This window comes from Bemisia tabaci, chromosome 5 (assembly GCF_918797505.1).
Source record: "Bemisia tabaci chromosome 5, PGI_BMITA_v3".
In the NCBI taxonomy this organism is placed as follows: Eukaryota; Metazoa; Arthropoda; class Insecta; order Hemiptera; family Aleyrodidae; genus Bemisia; species Bemisia tabaci.
The window spans coordinates 56,683,280-56,710,346 of NC_092797.1; the positions used below are offsets into that span (position 1 = coordinate 56,683,280).

General features: G+C 39.8%; 1 protein-coding gene across 1 annotated transcript in view; it reads right to left on the reverse strand.

The window, feature by feature from the left end:
• Window positions 1–27,067, reverse strand: part of LOC109030866 (arrestin homolog) — a 389,313-nt gene that overhangs the window by 263,710 nt on the left and 98,536 nt on the right. The window contains exon 3 of the mRNA XM_019042046.2: window positions 4,270–4,328. Coding sequence (XP_018897591.2) covers window positions 4,270–4,319 — 50 coding nt within the window. The 5' untranslated portion in view covers window positions 4,320–4,328. The remainder of the gene's footprint in view (window positions 1–4,269; window positions 4,329–27,067) is intronic.

Sequence of the window (27,067 nt, forward strand, 5' to 3'; positions counted from 1 at the left end):
GACGTCACCCACCGTCATCCGTAGTGACATCCTTGGTTTCTTCCAAATTAGTTTCATCAGTCAGAGAGATACACATTTGCACCAGTTACTCAACGTGAAACTCAGATGAAAGCATGAAGGAAGAGACCAAGTGTGTCAATGCCGCGGTGGATGACGTTCTAAACATAATTTTTCAAAGCGCGGAATCTCAATCAACATTGAACGTAGAGAGTTGATACTTGGACAAATATTATTAATTTTAGTTAATTTCCAAGAAACAAGCATCAAAACACGATTCTATGACTAGCGCAACTGACCCATCGGGGAATTCACTAAGCGACTACATTCGATCACGACTTTTTTGGGGTGACTTCACTAACCAAGACTTCTAGGGGCAGGCCCCTCTGGTACCTTTTATACCTTCGCCCATGCTTCTCGAGGTATTTCGAAGTCGAGGATATTTATACGCTGGTTTTTGTACTTTGCCCCGTCAAATTACTTTTCATAGACTATCGGACTCCTGCCCTTACGGAGCCCTTAGCCCCTATCATCAGGTGGTAGTTGGTCGTAACAAAATAGCGCACCCACGACCCATGACCTGGAGATGTGGACTAAGGGCCTCAATAGCCCTCACCTTACAGCCTAAAAAACTGGAAAACAGTGCAAATAAACAAGATAAAACACAAAAAGCCATCCTTTATTTCTCTTTCTGTTGAAACTGAAAAAAAAAGATCTGCATGCCCGAAAAAAACCCTCGTTACCATTATCTCCCCGTTAAAAATGTAATAAAAAAAAGGATCTATAGAATAAATACAATTTCAACTGCTTCACTTCAGACTCCTGATCTTATCGAGCTTATTTGAACGTATTTAAATCAAAAGGAGCTTGCAGATTTTTAATTGAACCCTGCGGGATGATTATTGAAATTGATAGACACAGCTGTAGACAGATAGGACACAGGAAATAGTTGGAACGATCATATTGGCGAAGGCAACATACTAACAGTAGCCCTTTATCGACCCCATACTTAATGCAAAATTTCCCACTTGCTCTACAAAAACCAGGGCCGGATTAAGGGGGTGGCCTCATGGGCCGCGGCCCATGGCGGCAAATTTAGGGGGCGGCAAATTTTGCAATTTTTTTAAATGTAGGTTTAAAAAAAATCGGATTCAGAAAAAAAATTATCCATAAGAAGAGGAAACAAAATCTCTTTTTCCTGAGAGTACAGTAATTTCTAATTTTGTCGTTTTTCGGTGATACAAGAGACAGCATCTCTAATTAGTCGAGTTAAGAGAGGAACTAAACACGCAATTTGGCCTGGAGCTCAGCGCAGAGAGGAATGATGACGAGGACTTGAGATGAAAAGGGCAAGCCCTCGGCGCGGCGCGGCGGTCAGCATGTAACACGCATTAGCGCCTACAAGACTGCATGAATGCTTCACCCATTGCGCTAAATACAGTGCGGTCACGCGGTCAGGAGTGGTTGACGTGAAACGCATAGCGCCCACAAGACTGCAGGAATACTTCACGCATTGCGCCAAAAGACAGTGGAATGAGAAGGGGGCGGCAAAATACAGGCGGCCGATGGGCGGCAAGTAGGTAAATCCGGCCCTGACAACAACCACCCGCTGCGGGCCGAGTATTGAAATTGATAGACAAAGATGACGAAAGGGATATAGAGGGAACCTTTTGGTGGAAGCTGGTGGTTGAAATGGACAAAGGCAGTGGGTAATAGATTAACTAACGGCAACCCACGAGGAACCCGAAAGTTCGTCCATCATTTTCTCCCTTAGTCTATAAGAACCACACATTTGAACCAATATGATCGCTCCATACCCCCTATGTCTTCTTTGTCTGTGGCTTTGTCAACCAATTTCAATAATCAGCCCGTTGGAACGAATAGAATCGCTTTATTTTCCCTGATGCGTTTCCCATCTTTTTTATCCATCGTTTTTTCTATCAATTTCAATGCTCGGACCGCTGTTAAGCGTGTATTCTGGTAGGCGTCAAGGCGTATGTCACATCGCAGATAGTTCCTTTGCAATAGCTAACCCACGTATCCACAAACTGACAATTTTGCAGCATAGAGTACATAGAGTCGTAATGTAAATGGGAGAGCTGGCGCCATGTTCTGCTCGACGAATTCCGAGCCCGGTGTGCGCCGAGTTCGGGTCGCTTTTTCGATACATTTTCGATCCAAAATGGCGGTGTGGAATACGTGGTAATTCCTATCTCCGTTGTTGTTGTTGTTGTTGTTGTTGTTGTTGTCATCGGATGGCCGGGTACCCGTGTATCGCAAACAATCGATTATGTATCGAAAAAGTGACCCGGCGTCACACAGGAGTCTCGGAATTCGGGACATGGAAAATGATTAAAAGTGGCGCCAGCTCTCCCAATTACATTACGACTCTATGTACTCTATGTTTTGCAGGAGGAGAAAACTTCTCCATTTTTGTAATTTTGAGGTTAGATTTGTAATTTTTTCATTCGTAACAGGTACATGGCAGCGCAGCCTTTCACAATGGAAAAAAAAAACTAAAATCATAAGCTTCCATATTTTATATTGTAGAATGTGGCTTTGCTAACTCGTTTTTGTCAAAATTGTAAGTTAGGCGTTATTGTTCCATGCCTCCTTGTGACATGTGTTGACCTGCTGATGAGGTCATCGTTCGGAAGAAATACGGTGGAATTCTTAAAATTTGGCATCGTCGGGTGCACTTGACTTGCGACACAGGCTCAAGTGGCCACTTCCAACTTCCAGTTATTCTCGAGTAGAAGAGTGGAGTCCGCTGTCAGCATGGAGTAGCCCCTCGTCCGGAACCACTGGTGCCAGATAACAACTCATGAATAGTTTTTTCAGACTTATTCCACGAAAAGTATGGTCTGCTCGCGTAGGAAAACTTCCAAGTCGAGAGGAGCGGCATATAGATGCACGTCACGAGTTGGAAAATGACAATATCAGAAATGAAGAGTGAAAATTGTGAACGTAGTTGCAGATCATGTAAAACAACACGCAGATTGAGATCAAATTGTTTTGCGACCACGCACTATCTATCAATAAATGTGATTGGATGGAGCGAAAACTCAACTCTTTGACCCCATGAATTTTTAGTTCTTGTCACAGTTTGCTCTACTGGACCGATCTCTATGATTCTTGCGGCTATCAACGGGTGATAGTCCCTATTAATGAGCCGACTGTATTCAGATTTTGGAAACATGACCCTGGTAAAAATTTAAAAAGTTGAAGAACACAGATTTTAACTCACATTCATATCATTATTTTTCTTTAAAAAAAAAAAATTGTATACAATTGAGTTAAAATCTACATTTTTTACACTTCAACTTTTTACATTTTCACAAGAGTACTTGCGTAATGATTTAAAATCCTCTCCGACTATTGATGACACAGGTATTTTTATATCACATGGTAAAGTTGTGAATTCTCCTACTTAGATATTGTTAATAATCATTATTCTCACATATGTTCCAGAGATCTCCTGGACCTGTAGGGACAATAAGTCGAATAAAGAAATGAAAATGAGGACGAATAGCTGGAATATTGAATAGATTTAATGATTGGAATATTTTCTAATTTTCGTTATTTTAAAATAGCTAAGAGATCAGAGAAGCGTGTATGTAGGCGAGAACAAGACACAAGTGAGAAGCGCAACCAAGGAATCATCTTTACAAGCGAAACTTACAAGGCCCATTCTCGCGGTCATCAATGAAAGGTAGTCCCTGGATGAGCTCGATCTATCTGGAATAACCCAGGGGGAGGGGGGTGTTAACCCACCTTCTAATACCCCGTTAGAAGGTGCGAATATCCCTCTAGGGGCACAGTGGGGAGCAGCCCCCTATTATACACATGAGAGGATTGCCACCCAGAAAGATAGAATAAGTAAGCGAAACTTCATGTTGATACTGGAAGTAGAACGAGAAGTTCGAAAAGCAGCAGAGGATTCTGCACTGCAATTTCTGATACAAATATTTTAACTTCGGTGTGAGCGGTGATGTATCACGCAAAACTGAAGGCGTTTCCGACTGATAACATCAGATTGACGCAGCTCGACGCGTACAACTTATACATATCAATGTGCAAGTATCGGCAAAATCTTCAATATTCAAAACTATTCAAGTTTTTTTAAAATTCGGCAAGGACTTCCAAGAACGAGCTCATTTATCCTGGAACAACCGCGGATAAAATCTTTGAGAAATTTGAGTACACAAGGTAATCCTTTCAAATTTTGCACGGAATATAAATAAGAGGTGTATGATGTAAACAAAAACTCACTCGTTAATCCTGGAGGGGGCGGCCTCATTTTCCTTTGTCACCTCATCCATGCTGTTATCCTGAAACAAATCAAAATTGAACCGTGAGTTAATCTTCAGCCACTTAAAAAGTTAAAGACGCAGTGGCGCGCCAAAATAGAAAGGGGGCTTCGAGGAAGGCTACTAATTCTTTAGAATATGAAGCCAACCCATCGACAGAAAAAATACTTGGAGCCTACCGAAACGAATTTATAAAGTGTGATTTTGTCCGACCAATATTTGTGAGTTTTGGACGGAAAACTCCTTTCGATGTCCGAAAGTATACTTTCAAGCAATTTAATTCATATTATAAGTATACTAACAGAGGAAGTTTTGGGTTTTAATCAAACAAATTAAAGTTTCAAACATGAAATTTAAAAACTTGAGTTACATTGTCTTAAAATTAAATTCTTTGATCTGAAGCGAACTTTAAGGTGACATGTATTGTTCAATTCAATCTTTTCTAGGATCTTTTTTGCGCCAATAGTTTGTAAGTCCTCAGTCCACGCCTCCGGTGAGATACCGATAACATTTCAGTTCAAATATTCAGAACTGATATTACATTATTTTTATTAAGGCCATTTGACGAGAAGTTTGTTTTTTACATTGACAACTCAGGGGTGATGAAATTCCAAACATATTTTTCTGTAAACCAAAGTAAAAGCCTCTTCATTCTTCCTCGTGAAATTTTATACTTGATAAGTTACTAAATAGCTGCATTCATGCTAAAGGGAACTACTTGCGAATGAATAAAAATGACACTATGAAGCACGCACCGAAAGCACATAGTTCGTTTTGATTCAATTCATTTTTACATCATTCCTTTAAGCATGAAAGCGAATATGATTAAAGGCAAAAAATGACAGATTGAATCCAACTGTAAAGACGTTGGTGACAATCCAGATTTTTTTTTTTTTTTTTTTTTTTTTTTTTTTTTTTTTTTTTTTACTGTAAATTAACAATTGAACAAATTTACATACACATTTCTAGAATGCTTTAGTCTTTAAAAATTTGTTTTTAACATGAAATAATCAAATATAACTAATGGTCCAACTAAAATTCTAAGACGCTGAATATTTTACTTATTTTGCCAGCTTTAAATTGCTGTTAGGAAGGGGAAATAAACGTTTTACTTTACAAGTCAAATCGAGGAAATCGACGATCCAGATAAAATAGGGTTCTAAAAAATTCCCCCACCTTGGCAGTGCACCACTGATTGCGTAAAACAGAACAAGGCCTCGACGTTTAAATGCACAATTTTTTTAAAGCTCATGATTTCTCTATTGTCGGAAGCTGTGAGGACTTTGAAGGTGAGCTGGTCGGACGTCACGACGGAGTATAAATTAATTTCTCGACAATGGGATAGAGCAGCGACGTTCTTTGGTTTGTGTGACATGACGTCTACCGGAGGCCAGGAAGGGGCTCTATTGACAGCTATCCCTTCATCCAGAGTATAAATCGGCGAAAAAACATGATCCGAGTATCAAAGGGCAAGAGGGTACCGTTAACTCGTCCCCTTTCAGTTCTGCCTCAGCCCGTCGGGAACAATTCTCCCTCGTCGTTTCAGAACCGCCCCTACGGATGAAGGCTTGCCATGTTGCCGAGAGTCAAGAAAAATTGAAGGTATCCTTCGTGTCAGCAAAATTGAATTGCTCACTTTCAAAAGGACCTAAGCGCCAGGAATAATTCTACGAGAAAAGTCGTGGAGACTGTACTATTCGACCAATTTTAAATCATATACTAATTAATAATGTGATTAATCAAGCGCTTTATTATTTAGACGCCAAGAATGATAATACTAGAAAAATGGTTGTACCTACATTATTAGACCAATTTTAAATCATACACTATTTGATGATGTGAGTTATTAATTAAATGTTTCAATATATTAGAGCTCTGAGATTTGGAACGGGTCGACCCGTGCCAAACTGTTTTTACCCGTTTTAAACCGTTTAAACTGTTTTTTCCGCATTTTCAATTCTGGTGCTCAAGTTTTTTTGATAATGATCGATTCAACTGAAAATGCAGAAATGTTGGTTATTTGTGATCGTATTTTTTTTCTTTTCTTTTTTCTTTAATGGAGAGAGCGACGCTTCCACACAAACCAGGCCAATCAATTGAAATCTTAACAATTTAGTTTAAAAACTCGTGGTAAGAAATTATTTCGAATAATTTGTCGCAAATGAGTTTTAAACTACACATTTTTAAAATATTAATTGATTGATTTGTGGTTATCCACGGAAAGGGTGGCTCAATGGTCAAAAACTTAATTTCAGACTTCGGCATTACTATTGAAGAAATTTTTAAACGAGCATTGATACAAGGAGGCCGCTAAAAAATGTAAATTCAAAGCTTATTAAAGACTTTCCATCATATGCGTAATTTCTTCGAGGGCAACTATCATTCCAGTTTTCCACAGTACTACTATAATATTCAAATATAGTATCACCAGTGTTTTTTACGTTTCTCATTCATAAGAAGCATCGGCATCGTAGCGCTGCCGAACGCAGGAAAAATCTTCGCAGGCGCCTTCAATTTTTTGAGTATGCAATGCAGACATCCATAGAGCACGAATAGTTGTATCCTGGCGCTAGCATCTACGAGCGTCTCGGAGAGAAGTATGTAGGTTACTCAAAGTATAATAAAATATTTGATTGTTTAAGGGTCTCTTTCTCTCTCACTTCGTCTACGCGTTACTTTTCATCTATGTAATTTTTTATTGATATAGTTTGATAGTTGTAGAGTATATGACGGTTCAGTAAACTTAATTTAATTTTCATTGTTGGTTTTGGCAATTTCTTTAGATTTTAGGAAAATTTATGGTTTTAAGAAGAATTATCTTAAAAAAATACACTAGCTACATCTTACTATATTTTTAGAATAATCGGATTTCATACTCGTGCCTTAACTCATAACTCTCGGACGAGGTGTCAAAATGACACGAATTTGATCCTCCTCTACGTATCTTATGGGTGAAATTAAGAAGACATATTACATCTACAGGGAACAGATCGGACACCTACAGAGTCAGTCATCTACAGATTAGGCGTTTTTCTTCAGCACTGATACGAATAGTTCCGCGCTTTGCTAAACGGTGTACAAGCGGGAAACGCAGTGAGAAAACTGGATAGATTTACTTACAGAATGATTATTCACATCCGAGTGGCTTTGCAATCCAATGGAGTCTTAAATAATTTGAGCAAGTGCTCCTTATTTACGCCCTGTCCTCGCACCTTTTGCGACCTCCGATTTCTCATCCACCCAGAGGCGAGGCGAGAAAAATCGATTATTGTCCCAATTTGAAGCTATGGTAAAGAATCAAATATTAAGGTGTTGGCTGCTAACAACCTGTTTATCGATCCTTTTCCATAGGTTTAAATTGCAAATCAATCAATACATCGCAAAGCGTGCCACGCCACTACATTTATCTTAGTATATATAACATTCGACAAGCAAACTTATACATACTCCAACTATTCTAACGTTTTACCAATATTGGTCATAACTAATGTAAGTAACGTTGCATGGTGTCAACGATCATGGTGTCAACAAACCCAAAATCTGATCATGGAGTCAACGATTGTTGATATCGTGCTCAGGCAGTAAAACGCAAAAATGGGCCCTGAGCAAGGTGTCGACGATCATGGTGTCAACAAACTGAAAAATACCTTTCTTATGAGTAAAATTAGAAAATTTAGAGTACAGGAGAGGTTTGGGTCACATATAGTTAGATTAGGTTAGTTTAGGTCAGGACATGTCGGTTAGATTAGGTAAAATTAGGTATAGGGTAAGGTCGGGGAATGTTAAGTTCTGTGAAAGTCGGTTAGGTCTTGTAAGGTAAAGTTGGGTAATGTTAGGTTAGGCTAGGTTAGGTTAGGTTACGTTACGTTAGGTTACATTAGATTAGGTTAGAGTACATAACACAGGAAAAACAATATACGAAATTTGAAAGATGTTATAGAGGGAAGTTTTAAGTTTCGTTAGCAATTTTCTTACTTCTACGTTCACATTACCGATTATTAGGGCCGCAATCCCCGATAAAATACTGATTTTTTTTTGTTTTATCTTAGAAATAGTGAAAGTGCCATTAGTATACTTACTCAAATAGATGGTTTTATGGATGCACCAAAATTTTTTAGTTCCTTCTTGCGCGTTTCGAATCTATTCGCGGTAAAGCAAGAATGTAGTTTTTTCTATTTTCAATTTTTTATAATTATTTCAAGATTGATAATGGGAAGAGTGACACTCTGGTTTTTCTTCAAAAATGTTGTCATTGCATCCCATTGTGTTTTGCACTTATTGAGCCAGACTGCACTGAGTAATGCTGTCCATATAATGCGACTTGGCACAGCGGTTTGGCTCATTCAGCCTAGCGTCCGGGGTGTTTTAGCGCAATTTAAAGTGACTTTTTCTCGATATCGAGGAGAAAAACCCGCGGCCGGCCGTTGAGAAACGGAAATGAAAAGAGGGCTTTACCTCAATTTTTCTCTCCTCGCTTCATGCCCGCTTCAACTCTCACATGAGATTTCGTCGCTCCACTGACATAAAGACGTATTTCAATTTCCACAAAAACCCTGCCCTACTTATAAATCCTTGCATTTTGGGGCTCACGTGGACATTGAGATACGCCGTTACGTCAGAGACGCGACGATTTGTCCGGCGACCGCTCTCTCCTGCGTTTGATATTTCTTCGGAAAAGCACGTGTATTCATACGAGTTGAAACCTTTTCCTCTGAGCCCCGCCTACGGTGATACTTTGAGAGTAAGGAGGTATACTACAATACTCGGACCATTGATTCTGCATTGATCAGTCAATCAATCCATAAGCTCCATTTTTGTTCCTAAATCCCTCGAGATCGAATCATACTGAAAACTATCATGCAGCAATGTGTACGATTTGATTTGGAAACACTGGGAAATTTCAAATACAAATACAAATACACATTTTAAGAATCATATTTGCATTGAAATGTCAAATTTTTGGCCGCGGCTATTCAATCAACTAAGGAAAATGATGATAAAACATCGAGCTAAAAGCCAATGAAATGTATATACACACAGTTGCAATATAATTCAGTCGCAATGATGTCAAACAAGCAAGCAATTGAAAAATAGTATGAGAGATGGAAACTCACATGTTTGACCTCATGTACTGAATTATGATGTATGTACCTACTTAATTGGCTTTCAGCTCTATGTTTTAGAATCATTTTCCCTTGTAAATCATATTCACATTGCATAGCCTCTCGAGGCTCTATCAAAATGTATTCCTCTCAATGTTTCACAAGTTCCGATCATCAAAATACGATGGATCCAGCTGACCAAGATTGATCCAGGAAAACCGCGGGAAAATCAACAAATTTTTCCTGTCGAGTTTTCCGGCATCATCATCTACTCGATCAACGTCCACTCAGCTCTTTCCTCTCATAAAATATATCGATAAAAATATAACATAAAATATATGTATAAAAATCGGACTTGATACTGTACGGTAAACAATCTGAAGGGAGCCTGCGGCCTTGCGGTGATAATATTCGATAATCTGTTTGCATTTTACGGGTTTACGATTTCCTCATGGCGAAGTTGGGATTCTTCCTCGAGATTATCCCCTGGAGCCTGGGCGTGGGGTCAGAAGGGAAGGCTTACCATTGAGAAATCCATGTTTCGCTTTATTCTTGTATATAGTTGGATGCAAGGCAAGGATTTGTTGATATAGTTGGATCTAAGTCTTTTTTAAAAAAAAATTAAAAATAAAAAAATTCCCCATCTTGTCTAAATTTTCTAGGCCCTGGACTCCATTATTTAGCCCATGATGTAGTATTCTGAGCCAGGCTCGTTCCCTGTTTTTCCCTCGATTTCCCCTGATTTTCCCCTGATGTTCCCTGATTTTTAGGAGCTCATTCCTTGATAAGGGATCGAAATTTTCTCCCACTCTGCTGAAATTTTCTTGGAGAAAAACGATTCAACTCTCCAGAATTTAAGATATGAAAATCTTTTTTTCCCATTTTTCAGCCGATTTTTTAGCGCGTATTCAAATTGTAAATTCCAAAGCGTTCCTTAAGTTTATATCTCTGGTTTACATTGACTGGTCGACGAAAGATTCTCTATTATCCTGATGATTAGAAGGTTCAAGAAGTCAACAATGACGGTTCAGGTGCAATGACATAAATCTCAATAACAATTGGTGCTAAAATTTTCAAAAACACACAAATATAGCCCGAATAATTCAACTGAAAAACACAAGAAAACGGGTAACCAAAAGGCTAGAACAATAAAACACAACGCCTGACCACTTTTTTGTGATCGCAAAATGGGGGTCTGAGTATTTTGATTTTGATAATGTTTTATTTATTTTTGTTTAACTTATAAAAGAGGGAGGGATATTTCCGCTCAAGTTAAGATAATTAATAAAACAATTTTAAAAATGTTTAGAAAAATTTTAAATTGTCGCAAGTGAGTTTTTTAAAAAAATTTTAAAATTGTTTTAATGATTATATTTTTGTTTCCTGGTCGAGGAGGGGGTTGCTGAAACCACCCCGAAACGTCGTAGACTTTGTGTTGTTTGTTTTAGCCTTGGTTATCCGTCTTGTACACAAACATACTCAGTATTACTTTTATAAAAGTTGGGCAAATGACTGAAGTAGAAAGATGTAATCTGAGGAGAGTTGAAAAAAAGTTAAATGGCAAAATGAATCTCAAAACGGCAGAGGAAGAGATTTCCGGTTTCTGGAACAGATCCCCTGATGATTTCCCTGCAATGTTTCATTCCCTGATGAACTCCCGATTTCCTCGGTCTAGACATCATTATCCAGCCCCTGAGGCGAAAAAAAGGAGCGGGCAGAGTCCCCGAAGCCCTTTGTAGGTCCCGCACGTACGCGTCCAGGACTCGCAGTGAATTGCCCACGTTGCACGGCAGATGTAATTGGCTAATGCTTCCTGCGGCCGGATCGCGAATGCGGCTATGTATATTGATATTTAGTTGCTACATACATACATACATACAATAGAGCGTGGAGCATGATAATGTTATCGCAAGGAGGGAAACGTAAACTCCGGGACCGCGGCCGCGGCCGGCAAGAAAAACAATCTTCCTACACGGGCAATTATGTTAAAACCCATTCGACTCGCCTTCCAGTCTCACCCGCTGGGGGCGCCACCCGACTGGGATTTCGCGCCACGTTGCCACTTTTTTTTGTGAAAGGTATACCATGACCAAAGTGCCAAACCACCTATCTCCATTTCCATACTTCAGAATATCCGCATCTATTTTATTTTTATTTTTATTTTTTTAAAAAGAAGCAAGCCCATTTGCATTGCATTTTGCAAAAAGGAACCAAGGGGATTCCAATGTTGCTAACATTGTGCCACTTATATTCCTTCCAATAAAATTACTGAAACCTTGCAAAAAATTAAATTTACAACGTCAATTTTTGCATCGAATTTATAGTTTATTGGGAGTGGGAATAAAACTATTGTTTAGATGATCAGTTTATATTTGCATGGTGAAAAAAGTTGCACAATCTTAGCGACATTGGAATGCTTGTGGTTCCTGTTCGCGAAATGCAATTAATTTTATAGCTGGAAATTTTTACTGAATATTCTGCTGATATGGGAGAAAATCAAGGAAGTTATCAAGAAATTACGTTCACTTAGTTTTCCAAAGAAAAAATAAAGTACGTCAGGAAGCATGCAACGTTATACAAACAGAGATACCTGGTTTCGTACTTTAACAATCGCATTGCGACATCGTAAAGTAGATTACTTGGCCGTAGCACACACAAGACTGAGTAGATGTTAAACGGGTGCAGTTGCATGAAAATCACGTTGATCACAACCGCGCGGGCTAATACTTATTGACATTTGTAGACAAAAAAAAACGAAAAAAAAATGGAGCGATCCTTTCGGTTGAAACAGGTGGTTGTTACAGAACAAGAGGATAAATTGTGGATTAACTAGAGGGTCTCCCGTGGATTGTTGTTTTTCACCATACTACTTGACTCGTTCGTCTATGGCAACAACCCGCTTCCACCGATAGAATGCTCCATTTTCTTTTTCTCATCTAATCGTCTATCACGTTATCTATCAATTTCAGTAATCAGTCCGCAATCATTTCGGCGAAAAATGCGGGTTATGCAGATTAGCAGTCGGATGCCGCAAAACCAAATTTTGCCAAAATCGGACTTCAGATCTATGCCTAGGCTAGTATTTGACCCGAAAAGAGACCGAAACCGACCAAATCATGATGCATTTTATGCGGTACAGATCCTAAATGAGAAAAAAATCGTAAAGTTGAGAAAATTGAAGATGGGCCCAATATCGCCCCTTATTCGATACCTCTCCTCTGACGCTCTATAGGGTACACTGAAAAATGATTGGTAGAATTTACCATTCCCTCACGCTGTATTTCACACAGCGTGAATTCGAAGTCGATTCTGCCAGAGGAATGGTTACCTGAACCAGTATATAGTAATGTCTACCTTTTATCTGGCAGAATTGACTCTGAATTGACGCTGTGTGAAATACAGCGTGAAGGAATGGTAAATTCTACCAATCTTTTTTTCAGTGTACCCTATAGAGCGTTAGAGGAGAGGTATCGATAAGGGGCTATATTGGGCCCATCTTCAATTTTCTCAACCCTACGATTTTTTTCTCATTGAGGATCTGTACCGCATGAAATGCATTATGATTTGGTCAGTTTTGGTCTCTTTTCGGGTCAAATACTAGCCTAGGCATAGATCTGAAGTCCGATTTTGGCAAAATTCGGTTTTGCGACAACCGACTGCTAATCTGCACAACCTGCATTTTTCGGTAAAAAAGGTAAATGTTACTATATACTGGTACAGGTAACCATCCCTCCGGCAGAATCGACTTCGAATTCACGCTGTGTAAAATACAGAGCAAAAGAATGGTACATTCTACCAATCTTTTTTTTTTCAGTGTATTTTAAACATTTTTTTTCGCCAATGGGAGTAGACTTTGTCTATTGTGTGGACTACCGATTTTCAAGAAGAGTCTGGCGTCGCTGCAGAAGTCTGTGTCATCGTCAACGTGTCCGCCTATAATTCATTTTGACTGGAAACTGAGCCTGAGGACAGGGACACGCTCTGATACCGCGAAAACAGGAGAACCGGGGCCGCGGGCGGTTACGTGAGCAGGGTGGCCTGAGACTTTACATGAAGGGATGGAACTAACTTCCCTGCGACAAGCATGCAACAAGTGATTGATGATCGCTCCGAATAACTTAAGAGCATGTCGTCGACACGGAAATGCTCCAAAACGATACGATTATAATTTTACTTAAAATGGGTTATACGAGTGCGAGTTTCAAGAGCGTGCACGGTAAGAAATCCTAACATTTCGACGTTCCACGGGCATTGGCGGATCCAGCAAATTGACAACATTGTTTTGCTCCATTTAAACCTATGGAAATGTATCGATTCTTGAAAAGGCCAGGTGCTCCGACAAGAATCGATTATTTAACATAGGTTTAAATGGCCCCTCTTTCTTAAAGAAAAAACTAATTGTAAATGCCATCATGTCAATTATTTTTCAAATTCAAATATGGGCAGATGGAATTAAATTAAAGAAAAATGTTAACACTATCAGAAAGACATTAAGACCCTTAAAGTTGTCACTCTGCAGCGGGTATCGGACATGTTCTGATTTTGCTTTGGATATAATCTCGGGCATCCCCCCCCCCCCTGAATTGATGGTTGAGGAGAGAGTAAGAATAATGAATGAAATAGAAGATAAGGGAGAGATGAGACAAGATATATTGAGAAAATGGTACAATGAAATATACTGGAGAGATGACAGAGAGAGGTGGACAAGAGCAGTAATCGGTAGTAACTTTTTTGACTGGATGAACAGGGGACATGGTGTCCCAGATTATTATCTGACACAGTTCCTGACAGGACACGGCTATTTTGGATCATATCTACATAAGTTTAGAATTAGAGAAAATCCAGGATGTTTTATGTGCGGCGCGGAGAGGGATGATCCTGATCATGCATTCTTCTGCTGCGCATATTTCCGTTCGGAAAGAGATACGGTACAGGCGGCTGTGAACCGCGAAATCAAAAAAGAGACAGTTATTAAGGTCATGTTGGAAACAAAAGCAAATTGGAACATGGTATATAGATATATAAGGTTAGTTTTAGAAACTAGAAATAAGGTAACAAATAATAGGATGCCAACCCCCACACAAACCGAAGTAGTAGCCACGGCTGGTTCCGGTCTCTTAGAAAATAGATAAATTATACTGTAATTACTTACATTTAAGATTATTGAAGTGTATTGTTAATTTCTGATTTTTGAGTACCATTTATAATAATCGTGTAATAACTATTTTCTTTGAATAAAAAAAAAAAAAAAAAAAAAAAAAAAAAAACATAGGTTTAAATGGAGGAAATTCGGTGTTGCTGAATTGCTGGATCCGCCTCTGTCCGCAGGATTGCTATAAATATCGAGACGTTAAAACTCCAAACTCGGATGAGAAACTGAGCGGCTTGGAGAACAAGGCGCATAAGTGCAGTTTCTGCTACTTCGAGAAAAACGTGCTTAAAGTTTCTAAATTGTATGACGCCTTATGGCGGAATGAAAGTTCAAACTCGCATTCTGATGCTTGAACATGGGATTTTACAGGTAAAGTTTTCACGGAGTTCATTTGGAACCTGTATTTACATGAAACCACTTACATCTCAATATTTTCGAGAACTGCACGAATGCACATTGTCCTCCAAGCCCCTCAACTCATCACATGGACATAAATAAGTCGACCAGCAGGCCGATTATTGAAATTGATAGACTAAACTATAGACAAAGAAGATAAAAAAGTTATGGAAATATCTTACTGGCGGAGGCGGGTGAATGCAATGGACAAAGGATGTAAGTGATAGACTAACTAACGACACTCCACGAGAGACTCGATAGTTAGTCCCTATTTTTCTTCCTTAGTCTATAGGAACCACCCACTTCAACCAATAGGATAGCTCCTCACTCCTCTTGTCTTCTTTGTCTATAGCTTTGTCTATCAATTTCAATAATCGGCCCGCTGAGGGGTTGATGGACATGTCGTCGCTCCTCTGACGTAAGGGCGTGTCTCAATTTCCATGTGAGCCCCAGAAATCATGATGTTATATGGACAACAAAGCTCACGTAGAAATCACATAAGCCCTTACGTCAGCGTATTGACGATTTTTAGTCTCAACCCAGCTAATGCATTTGTTCTAGATGTATGCAAAAAGAGTTTTGTACTGATTCAGCAGTGGCGAGGCGTGAATGATGGATTATCGATATTTCCCCATTTGAAGCTATGCTAAAGAATCGATTATTAGGATCGTTGCGAAAACCCTGTTCATCGATCCTTTTCAGTAGGTTTAAATGGCAGATCAATGGATATATCGCAAAGCTTGCCACGCAACTGGTACTGATAATTCCTCTCGTAACGCGTAACATTCCCAATATTACATCCTCAACTTTGAAAATTTCGTTTGGAGGTTCGTTTCAGAGAAAAGCAGCTGTACCATCGTGTTCCTCACACAATTTTCCAACGCATAAGGTACTCAAAGCGCAAAGCTCCGTGCCATGTAAGAGTTTCATTGGAAAAATATCCTCTCATTGAAATAGTGGCGAAACCATTATATAAATCCTGGAAAGTGACCGAGAAACAATCTATGGACCTTGTTCTACGTTGTTCGTTTCCTACCTCGGTGCCATCCTGAGGGAGAGTCAGAATTTACCGTGAATAATTACGCATCAAGTTCGTACAAAAAGGAATGCTTTCTCGCCAGCGCGGCGATCCTTAAGCTACGGCTACACGGACAGCGTGCGGTTGACTTCACAGCCGCGTTATCAAAGTGAGTAGTAACACTCAAATTTTCGAAATTGAGTTTCCTTCACTCTAATTCAAACCAACCGATTCAGAGAAAACAGTAAATTTTGCCCTTTTTTTTAAAGAAACGAGATGTATAAGAAACGGTACATTGTTAAAATCAAGGAGTGAAATTCGGTGCCCGAGTCTGAGTTAAATGCGAAATTGCAAAATGAAATGGAATGTGAAATTAGCACCATAAATTGGATGGCGCTCCGTAAAAAGAGTACAAAGGCCGCTTGATGATGGTGTTAGTTCCTCCGTCAGGAAAATAGATTCCACTCCTCATTCATATGGCTCACGGTTATTAGGCGCTATACCCACTCCGGCATAGATATCCACTCCGGCATAGATATCTACTCCGGCATAGAATTCCATTCCAAAATTGTTACATACATAAAGTCGCTTTTATAGCGCCGCCTCGCGCTCTGCGACGCCCAATCGCCATTGCCCCCTATCCTCCCAGAGATCATCAGGCAATTGGCACCTTCTGATCTCCTCCTCCACCCCTTGTCGCCAACCTTTCACAGGACGTCCACGCCGTCGCCTTCCGAGAGGAACCCAATTGAAGACCTGCTTGGGCAACCGATCATCTGCCATCCTTCGCACATGTCCATACCAGACCAATCAAAAATTTTTAACAATGTAAAATCACAAATATGGACAGCACCTCAGGTAAGATAGCGGTGAGTCCATTTATGCCGACGCATCAATACTGCTATTTGATGTCCTCCGTAAAACGGTAACAGTTCCGGCCAGTTTCTGTTCTTAAAAGTAATTTTTCACAATCCGAAACAATACCATGCGAGCATGCAAGAAAAGTCTTACGCACTGCTGTCTGGCTCGTTATGAAATGAAGAAGGCCCTGTCTGTAAAGTCGGATATAAGATGTTTAATCTTTCAAATATTTCTAGAAGCCTTTTAAGTGATCATTGCACTCAAAAAAAGCTCCGGCCGTGGAGGCCATAAGCAGCGGACCTGGAGCACGGACTGGATGGGCTATATGGCACTACCGTTCGCCTACGCGCCTGACGGCCGGATTGCTACGTGCGGGGACGATGCGGAGTCCTACGGACATGAAAACCGTAAGTCGCGGCCTCGAGCGGCATAGGCAGCTTGCGCTCTAGGCGCTACTTACGGGCTGGACGGCCGGAGCTCTGCGCGCCGCCGCTGTCCGCGACGTGGTGGATTTTTTCGGAACTACAGCTGAAAATTCACCATTAAAGTACATACTTAGAAAAGAAAAACTTTCCAGCAAAGTTTTAAACATTGAGTGAATTATCTTGTGTCAATTTCTGAACAAGATTTTTTTTCTTTCCTTCTTTTTAAAATAGGTATATATTTCTTTGTTGATAGTTCATAACAATTTAGTTTCAGGAAAGTGATGGATAATTCAATGTCTAAGAAAGAAAAAGAGCATATGAACGTTAGCTTGTTGATCATGTTTCAGATATCAAGAGAGATTTGAACTCCTTGGCTGATAGTTCAGCAAGTCAATTTGAGAAAAGAGATGAATCTTAGAGAAGAGATGATGCTTATTGAGAAAGAAAATCAGCATATGAATGTTAGCTTATTCATCGTGTAGAGATATCAAGAGAAATTTTCAAAAACCTAACTTTAATGTTGCAAGCCTTCGTAGAAATAAATAAAGCACTGGGGAAGCACTGGAAGGAACAAATGTAGATAGATCAAAAATTCATGCTACCTATTTTAAATGTAGAACAGACTGTCCAAGGTATGATAAATTGCTAAAACTCATTGCAGCGAAAAATGTAAATTGAAAAATCATTTTTATCACTTGGCAGCCCGTTCTCAATAAATGTAATTACTTTCACTCAATGAGAATTCAGCATTTGTCAAAAACAAAACCTGGTTCATCCCTCAATAAAAAATACGAATGCAAAGTAGGAAATCACCCAAATGATTAACAAAGGAAAAGCACAGGCGTAGGTCTAGGTACTTACAGATTTTTACTCCTTACGACTAGAAAAGCTTCAGAATCTTGAAAATGAGGTTGAGAATATTTCAAAGTGTAAATTCAGTAGTAAAAGTTGACAAAACTTCAAGATATAACTCTCCGCAATAACTACCGGATACAATTTCCACAAAATATTAGCGAAGAAATATACCACCGAAAATTGTCACACTTGTTAAAATTGTAGATCTTCCCTTCAGCAAACTGAAGCGCGATTCACACAAAATTTTACCACTATTACAGTACACTGAGCTCCCTAGAATTGGGATATGGAATCAGAGAGATATTCACAGCAACAATGTTTGCACTGGCTCTTATCGGATAATCAACGCAGGCAAGATTGGCTTATAGCTTCCGCTGGCGGACAGCTATTTTGGCAACAGAGAAGGGAGGTGTTGGATGTCGGAGAGTGAAATACTACCTACTCTCAATTGAAAACATTTAAGTATAAGCCAGAGATTAGATTGAAATGGAATAAAAAATCAACCCAATCTTATGAGCAAGCAAAGGTGGCACAATGAAGTTGCAATCGGTAAATAGACATTCTTGTGTCTACATTATCAGTATTTTAGTGTGGCGGTAATTTACTCTGTGGGAAGATGCGTGGCAGGTAATTGATTGCTTTTCTTGGATTTAAGTTCTTTCCCTTAGTAGGGGGAAAATAAGTGAATTGCAAACGAACTTACAGGAGGAGAGGATATGAGCTCAGTGTGTAGGTAAAACTGACAATTTTCACTTAACTCTCGTCGCATTTCCGAAAGTATTTGACAAGCGTTATCACACAGAACTTTAGAATCAATCGTGCACCGCACAGAATCAAGAAAATATATCGAAAACCTCCAAAATTAAACGAAAAAACGAACACACGTAATGAGCAATGACCAACAATGACAAGCAATTTACTAGATTCTAACCTCAATAAACAACGCTGAGTGGTGGCTGCGATCGCTCCCGAAAATGTTCAAGGCTGGCGGCAACTTTAAATTCACGCACTGAATAACATTGACGTAAAATATTATAATTTTCTGCGAATATACACGTAGCCGTCTCAATTTTAATCTGATGGTGACGCCATTTTCCGAAAACTGAATCTCACCTCACTGCCAACGGCCGTGGAAGCGGTTGGCTCCGATCCTGAAACCCGTAACTTACGCTCGGCTCCTAACCGGTCTTACGGCCATGAAGGCCGCGCGGGGTCCACGGGACACCGGCCGCTGGGTCCAGTACTAGCTGGCGCACAGCGCGTTAACGCCGGGATCACCAGTGTCCAGAGCAACCGGGTCACAGGGCCGTAGTTTTTTTTTTGAGTGTGACAATTTTTCGAGGGACGGACGATTTGTTGAATAAAATTGCCTCTCTGACTCTGCAAGGCCCATTTCTTCAAAACTGCAATAAAAGTTGTAATAAATTTTCCAATCTTGCACTTTAAGCTCTCCTCGGCAGGGCCGCGTCACTGGGCTCAGTACATTTAAATCTGCCCTTTTCCAAAACCGTTGGCGACGCAAATCGCTTCTTCGGTGGCAAAAAGCAGGTTTAAATTCATGATTGTACGCGGTCGGCCCGTTGGCTTGGCGTCGCAGGCTACTTGTGGAAGCGTGGCTTGGGAGGAAGTCGAGAGGGTGAAATCTTCGGAGGAGTCACATTCGAGTGAGAGACAATAAACGCAGAAAAACACACGACGGACGGAAAAGCTCTTAATGAGTGGAAGGCATTACGCCGAGTCTTATTTGTCTCCTAAAGCGTTGCCAAGTTCATACTCTAAGTCTCCTTTCATTCATAATTAAAACAAGTTCCAAGTTCCAAGTTCCAAGGGCCGTTTTCACGGTCGCTCCTTAACACTTAGATGCCCAAGCCGGGTCAAATTGACCTGAGTCTTCCTAAAAATGCGTGACCCGCGGGTTGTAAGGGGCATGGCAGATACGAGCTTTAGATGTTATGTATTGCTCGTAAAAAAAAAAAAAAACATCAAATTGAAGAGAATGAAAAAATTAAGTATCAGGAAATTCTTTTTGACGACTACCCCTAACAATCCCAAGCCTAGGTAAATTAAATTGACTGTCTCTCCTAGAGAAGTCATGGTGCCGGTGCATAAGAGCTTTAGATATGGGTCTCAAAATACATCCGGAGAAGAGAATCAGACATCAAATTGAAAAACAAATCGAATTTCAACACATCCGCGGATAGGAGGAACCTATTCGGGCCTCGTTTTTTTAACTTGACTACATAACCTGAGCGACCCTATTTGCAAGGAGCGGAACATTGAGAGTTCACGCCTTGCGCCAAAGCGCCTTCAATTTTGCGCCTGCAACACTGACGTCCACCAAGCACGATTAGTTGTATCTCTGCGCCGTCATCGACGCGCATCCTTTCCACTGCTCTGTTTCCATATTTTGTCGGTTCCGTTTGTCTTATTTTTATGGTGGTGATTCTAGGGTTACGTAAAAAACACAGTCGAGGATAGGAAAGACAATACGGCATCATTTTTTAACTTCTCTTCCGAATCCTTGCAACACCTCATAAGCAGCATGAAGCGGATCATTTCAAATTCACGCCTCACACCATCGCGCCATCGCGCCATCGCGCCATCGCGCCATCGCGCCTTGATTTTGCTTTCCGACGCTGAAGCTACCAGACCTCGTATCTCGTTTGCGGTGTTTAAAAATCTCTGCTTCCATTTTATGTCAGTAAAAGAATACAAACCAATATATCCCTTGCAGTTTTCACAGATATTTCTTCACTCACAGAGGAAAAATCACGGAAGTTTTCAAGAATTGACGTTGAGTAGTTTTTCTTATAAAAATTAAAGTATAACAGGAAGTCTGCGACGTTGCAAACCGAGATACGTGGTCTGGTAGTTTCACCGTCGTCATGCAACATGGACATTTATCAAGTGCGAATAGTTGCATCTCTGCGCCACGCGTCGCATTCGTATTTAAAAGAAAATTGTGTAATATCAGTGAATTTCATTCGACAATTACCCGTAGGAATCCGAAGCCAAGTCCAATTTACCCGAATATCTCTTCTAGAAGAGCTACATATGGCGGATGAAGTTGATGCCGGGAATGCGCCAAAGTGATAGCACAGAGGTGAGAATTTCAAAATAGGTATTATTTATCTTTAATAGCCTAAAAATAACGCAAATGATATTTGAAAATCTATCAAAATCAACATAATGACATACGGGTAGATTTGGCCTAAATTGGGACTTGGCGTTTAAAAAAAGTCGTGGGCACGCAAAGGTTGGACAGCACCTCTCTTAAAGAGGACCTGCATTGTTTTCATTGCAATTAAAGGAGGTTTAATTAGATCCTTCACATCACACTACGAATAAGACAATTTTGATGAATCTTCAGTAAAATTCAAGAGTATGACTGTAGAAACCCCCATCGCAAGGGATTACAACGATTCGTCTCTACAAAAGTAGGAAAATACAGAAAAAAAAGTTTCATAGGTTTAGGAAATTTTAAGGTAGTTTCGTCTCCACGGAACGTTTTATGGGATTTGCCCCAAGTTCGAATCGCGGGAATGAAACTTGGGAGTTTTTTCCACATTAAACAAACATACAAAATTTCTTTTTCTTCTCTCTGAGACGTTCTTAGGACTCCACAAGGACACTACTTACTTGGTACTGTGATCAGTGGTGATCGACTCAATATTTTTCCAAACTTCGCAAAAGGGGATTTTTTCCTAGGACATAAATACCACTAAATACCTCGTGGTGACAAGGCCTTCACGTTTGTTGAAACCATGGAATTTTCCTCCGTATTTTGAATTTCATCCAGGGGCAAATCCTTTTAAACCCTTGTAGAGACTCATTTGCGACGTTCTCCTGTTAAATTGGACGCATTTTCATCAAACAGAACTGTGTGCATTATAACGTGAGCCCTGTTATGCACATATTTTTATGGGTCTCAGGGCTCATGTCTTAATTGTACATAGTTCCGTTTGATAAAAAATCGTCCAATTATACTCGAGATTCGTTAAAACTGATTTTTTTGTAATGCTGATGGGGTGCCCAAGATGTATCATTTGTGAGCGGGCCACGTGGCAACGTACTTGCCGTTTGGAGGGACCAGACAGAGGGACGGCAGGGCTGGCTGGAAAGAGTGTAATATCATTATCATCTGTGAAATTGCCCTAAAAGCGGCCCTCAGTTTTTATTCCGGGGTATTTCCGGGGGGTAATCACGTGGCCATCTCTCTCATACCCCCCGACCCGCCTCCGCTCCGAACCTCCGGATACCGTAATAGCGCTCAATTTAGGAAAAGCTGCCTAGCTAGTGCTTTTTTATTCCAATGCCTATCCAAGCCCCCACGCTGACAAATCTACTCGCTCCAATGGGTCGCCTCTCGCTTGAGTCGCTATCCAATATTCTCAGTCGATACGTGTCATTCCTAAGATACGGATATCGCTCTGGGTCGTTCGAGAATCGATCCGCAGAGTTCATTTTTCGATGGGACTCGAATCGCGTGTATCCTTGCGCGTTTCGAGGCTCGTCTCGCACTTGACATGAAGCAATGCGTGTGGTCGGGACTTGTTGAATTGGAAATCGAGCCCGACTTGACAAAACGCCTGTCTGCGTAGCTTTCTTCCGCGAGAGCGGCTGAATTTCCGATACGACGCCGTCGTGGAAATTTCCGTGAAGCCGAGTGTCGAATCGACACGCCTATAATGGCGAGTGAATTTATTTACTTTTCCGTAAATTCTCGTTTAGCAGACCAAGGGGTGCAACTTAAAGCTGCGGTTGCTAAATTCACTCAAACAATTACATTATTTACAGCTAAAATGATTAAGGAATCGATGACCAATTGTTTTCGGAATCAGAGGAGAAATGCGTGATATTTGAGGCAAAAAAGTCCCACAAGTTTTCTAGTAAAAGTGCAATTATCGAGTGGAAATTTCACAGCGATGTTATGGAGATACGTCTTTTTGTCTGAAAATTGATAAAATGAGCACGAGCGTGCTTTCAAAGCTGCTATACAGCTGTGGGTGTTGCGATGGTATGCAGAAGCCATGTTTCAAGTAAACGACAAGTTTGTGAACTGACTTTACGCTAGAACTCCAACTTTACGCCAGACATTAGCGCTCTTTTGGCAGTTAGATCGGAAAAGAGGGGGCAGGGGATTAACACCCTAATGGACTACTGAACAAGGGTTGAATGGAGCTCATGCAAGAACGAAGGGTTTTCGATAAGATCAACCAAAGTAATATTTCATTTTAAACGGGATGATGCCATAGGTTCTGCCTAAAACTGACTTTGACATGTAAAACGGGTTTTCCGCAGACAAAAGTTTCCCACTGAATCAAAAAAATTCCTGTTGAATATGCCACACCAAGAATTTCCCTCTCCTTGAAATAACAGGTAATCTCATCGTTTCAAAATGTGTTCTTACAACTTAAAAGAAACCTCCTGTCGCTTGACAGAGATATCCGGTTGATTCAATAAGAGTTCATGTCGCGGCTTTAACAAGAATGACTTTCTGGGTGGACTATGTGCTAAGTTGATAGTAAGCGATTTTTGCTTACAACTAAAACTAGTTGACAGGATACTAGACCTAATAGCAATACTTACAATAATGAGCCAACTCATTAAATAGTCGGCGGGAACAAACCGCACGTACAAGAGTAAATTGGCCCATAACAGCTTCCAGGACTTTATGTCCACATACCTTTCGTCCATTAAATAAATGTCCACCGCTATTTATGTCCACTAAACGTTAAGTCCAGTCTTTATTAAGTCCACATGATTTAATGTCCAGCCATGAATATGCCCAAAATTGTCCAAATTGTGGACATGTTATGTCCACATTTTTTTTATTCTCATTTAAACGACAGGAACCACCTCAAAAATAAATGCATACTACTACTACCTTCATTCTTAAAAACATTTCATTCATGAATCAAGTCATGAAAAAGAACAGACTCTAAGAGCAGATAAAAACATATGTTCATGTGTACACTGTGCGGATATGATAAGATGAAAACCAAAGCGGGAGCCTGGGAATCGCTCCAATGCCAAATTAAACATTTTTCAGTAACAGATGCGGTCAAAATTGAAAGTCCTCTTTAACTATAGTTATTTCGTGCGCCTTCAATCTTGTAGGATACTGTGCAACGCCTCTGACGCGCAATAGTTGCTCAAAGCGTTGCGGCGCGGCAGGCAACCAGCGTGACACGCGCATAGGCGCCTACAAACCTAACGCGATACTTCACGCGTTGCGCAAAGCGTGAAGTATCCCGTTAGGTTTGTAGGAGCCCGTGCGCGTTCTGCGCTGCTAACACGCCGCTCCGCTTTGTGTTAGGCTCTAATATTTAAACTCGCGGAGTCAGCGTTTTTCAACTCATGATTTTGAAATGTTTGCACTCTCTGCATTGATTATTCCCTTTTAAACTGATGAAAAAGAAATATGTACTACTGGAAAAAATAATGTGTTTTTTGTAAATATAATAGTGGTTCCATGTCAAATTTAATGATTTCCAAAGCATTCAAATTTATTATTTTGTGTGTTGGGCTTTTACTGCGCTGCAGCGTGGTGTAAGCGCAACCAAACGCTCAAAATTGGACGTATTTGACTCAAGGAGGTCGATGTACAAATAAGTTAAAAACAAAAAATTGCGTGCTTCTTAGTTTTTTTTTCCTCTTTTATTAATTTTTGTATAGTTTCTTTCATCACACATACGGCTCATTGAGATTCATATCGATGTCATTGCTTGGAAAAGGTTTTACAAATATTTACCACGTTTTAAAAATGTAAATGTTTTTAAAATGAAGTAATCAATTTCATTAAAAAAAAAGAATGTACATTTAAGGCACATTTTATATGGTGGGGACAAAAAAGTGGACATAAAGTCCGTGTACCATGTATAACGCTTTCTAAAAGGAAATATACTTTAGAAAGGTTCCTTGTGTTTTCCGCGTCATGGAATGCATTAAAACCCATGTTATTGGGTACACGGACTTTTATGTCCACTTTTTTTACAGACTTTTCGTCCACAATTTTTACGTCCACTTTTAATGCATTCCATGACGCGGAAAACACAAAGTACCTTTCTAAAGTACATTTCCTTTTAGAAAACGTTATACATTTAAATTTGCTTGCCGATATTATAATAATACTTAATATTTGTTCATCCAAATAACTCTCCTTAGTCTGCCATTTCATTTGGAGCATGTGACAACTCGCCTGCCTTGACGTTACGTGATGTCAGTTACGTTCATGGTAAAGAAAGCACATTGAAAAAAAAAAAAAAATCTCTTAGATCCAGAATCTTGACACTTAAACATTTGACAAGTAAGAATACTCTTGACTTAATCGAATTTTTGCTGAAATCTAAAGGGAATTCGCTTAAATTAAGAGGATCGGCTCTCGATTCAAGCAAAACCCCGATTGAATCAAAAGTATTTTTTCTATTGTTTTGTTTAAGAGTCTGGACTCTGGATCCGAGAGACTTCTTTCCAGTGCAGGCATTTAGCTCCAAATAAGATTTTTGAGATAATTATTTCTCCTTTTTGAAACAACTTTCTAATACTTACATATCTCTTATGAGAACTCACGTAAAATCAAAGTTAGGAGATCCAATATATTTGCAAGAAAAAAAACCATACAGCGAATCCGGTACATGAGGAATCATCGCATATTCTGGTGGGTACCTTCTCTGACATTCGAGAATTTCCTGACTGAAATTACTTTTACGGACAAAGGATGCTGTAATTACACTTTGCACCAGGCAACAAGCACTGAATTGAGTATAGGGATCCGCTTTGTTGAAAATCCGACGCTCTAAATGGAAGTTGAGTTGGATCCATTAACGGAGGAGTTTTGTTCAACGGCTCGCTGGATGATTAAGTCCCGAAACTTACTTCATCTTCAGAGAAGCAGATGAAATCTTCCATTATCCGTAACTTGCGTTGCCGCGGCCGTCTGAGTCTCCAGAAGAGCAGTCCTGTGCTTAGGAAGAACGTCATATGAACCCTCAGGCGTTGTCAGATTTCCTTTGACATATTACAGATTTTTGAAACATGTTTTAAATATATTCTTTTCAATTTCTTGGAGAATTATTTTTTTGAATTTGATCCGTAGGGTCTCAAAATTTCAATGAAAACTATTCAAAACTTGCTTCGATAATAAAAAATTTTCTGAAAGGAAATTAGGCAACATTCGAATGCAAACACACCATTTTTCCTTAACACGACAGAACACTGCTTGAGCTTCATTTGAAATTGTATGACGCACTATTCTTGTATAATTGTAGAATATACTAGCATGAATGAGGTTCAAAAATTTGAAAGCATGTCCATCATTCTTGAGTTTTTTTTCTTTATGCCGAGTTTTTTCTTTTTTCCTTAATTTTTACGGAAAATTCTCTCGGGAAAATGAGGGAATTTCTTTCGTTTTCCTCCTGGAAAAAACATGAATCCTTAAAAATTCAGGAAAAATCAACGTGATCATGTTTTGCTTCGAACCGAGCCAACTCGTCCCACAAATGTTATGTTAGATTTGATTCTAGAGCGAGGAGAGAAGAAATGCCCGCTTTTAACCGCCAATTCCCTGAAAATTCCTCGATTGAAATATTTTAATTTCCTGGTGAATCTTGGTAATTTCCAGTTTGTTCACAGAAAGGGACTTTAGCGCACTTAAGCCTAGGTAAAGTGCTTAGCACCTATCTTAGCACTTGGAGGACTTTCCAAGGAAAAGCTTTTTTTCGAAGTTGGCTCACGGAATCAGAATTCAATTGTTTGGTAGAATATGCTCTCCCTTATTCCAAGAAATAGGTTACGAAGGGTTCCGTTCATTATTGTGCAAAAAAGGAGTGAACTTGCACTTTGATCCAAAAATTTTGATTCACGCACGTGGTGGATTTAGACCTTGGTTCGGTGTTTCTGAATCCGATTTCTTCAGATCTGCCAACTTAAAATCCTCGAAATTTCAAACA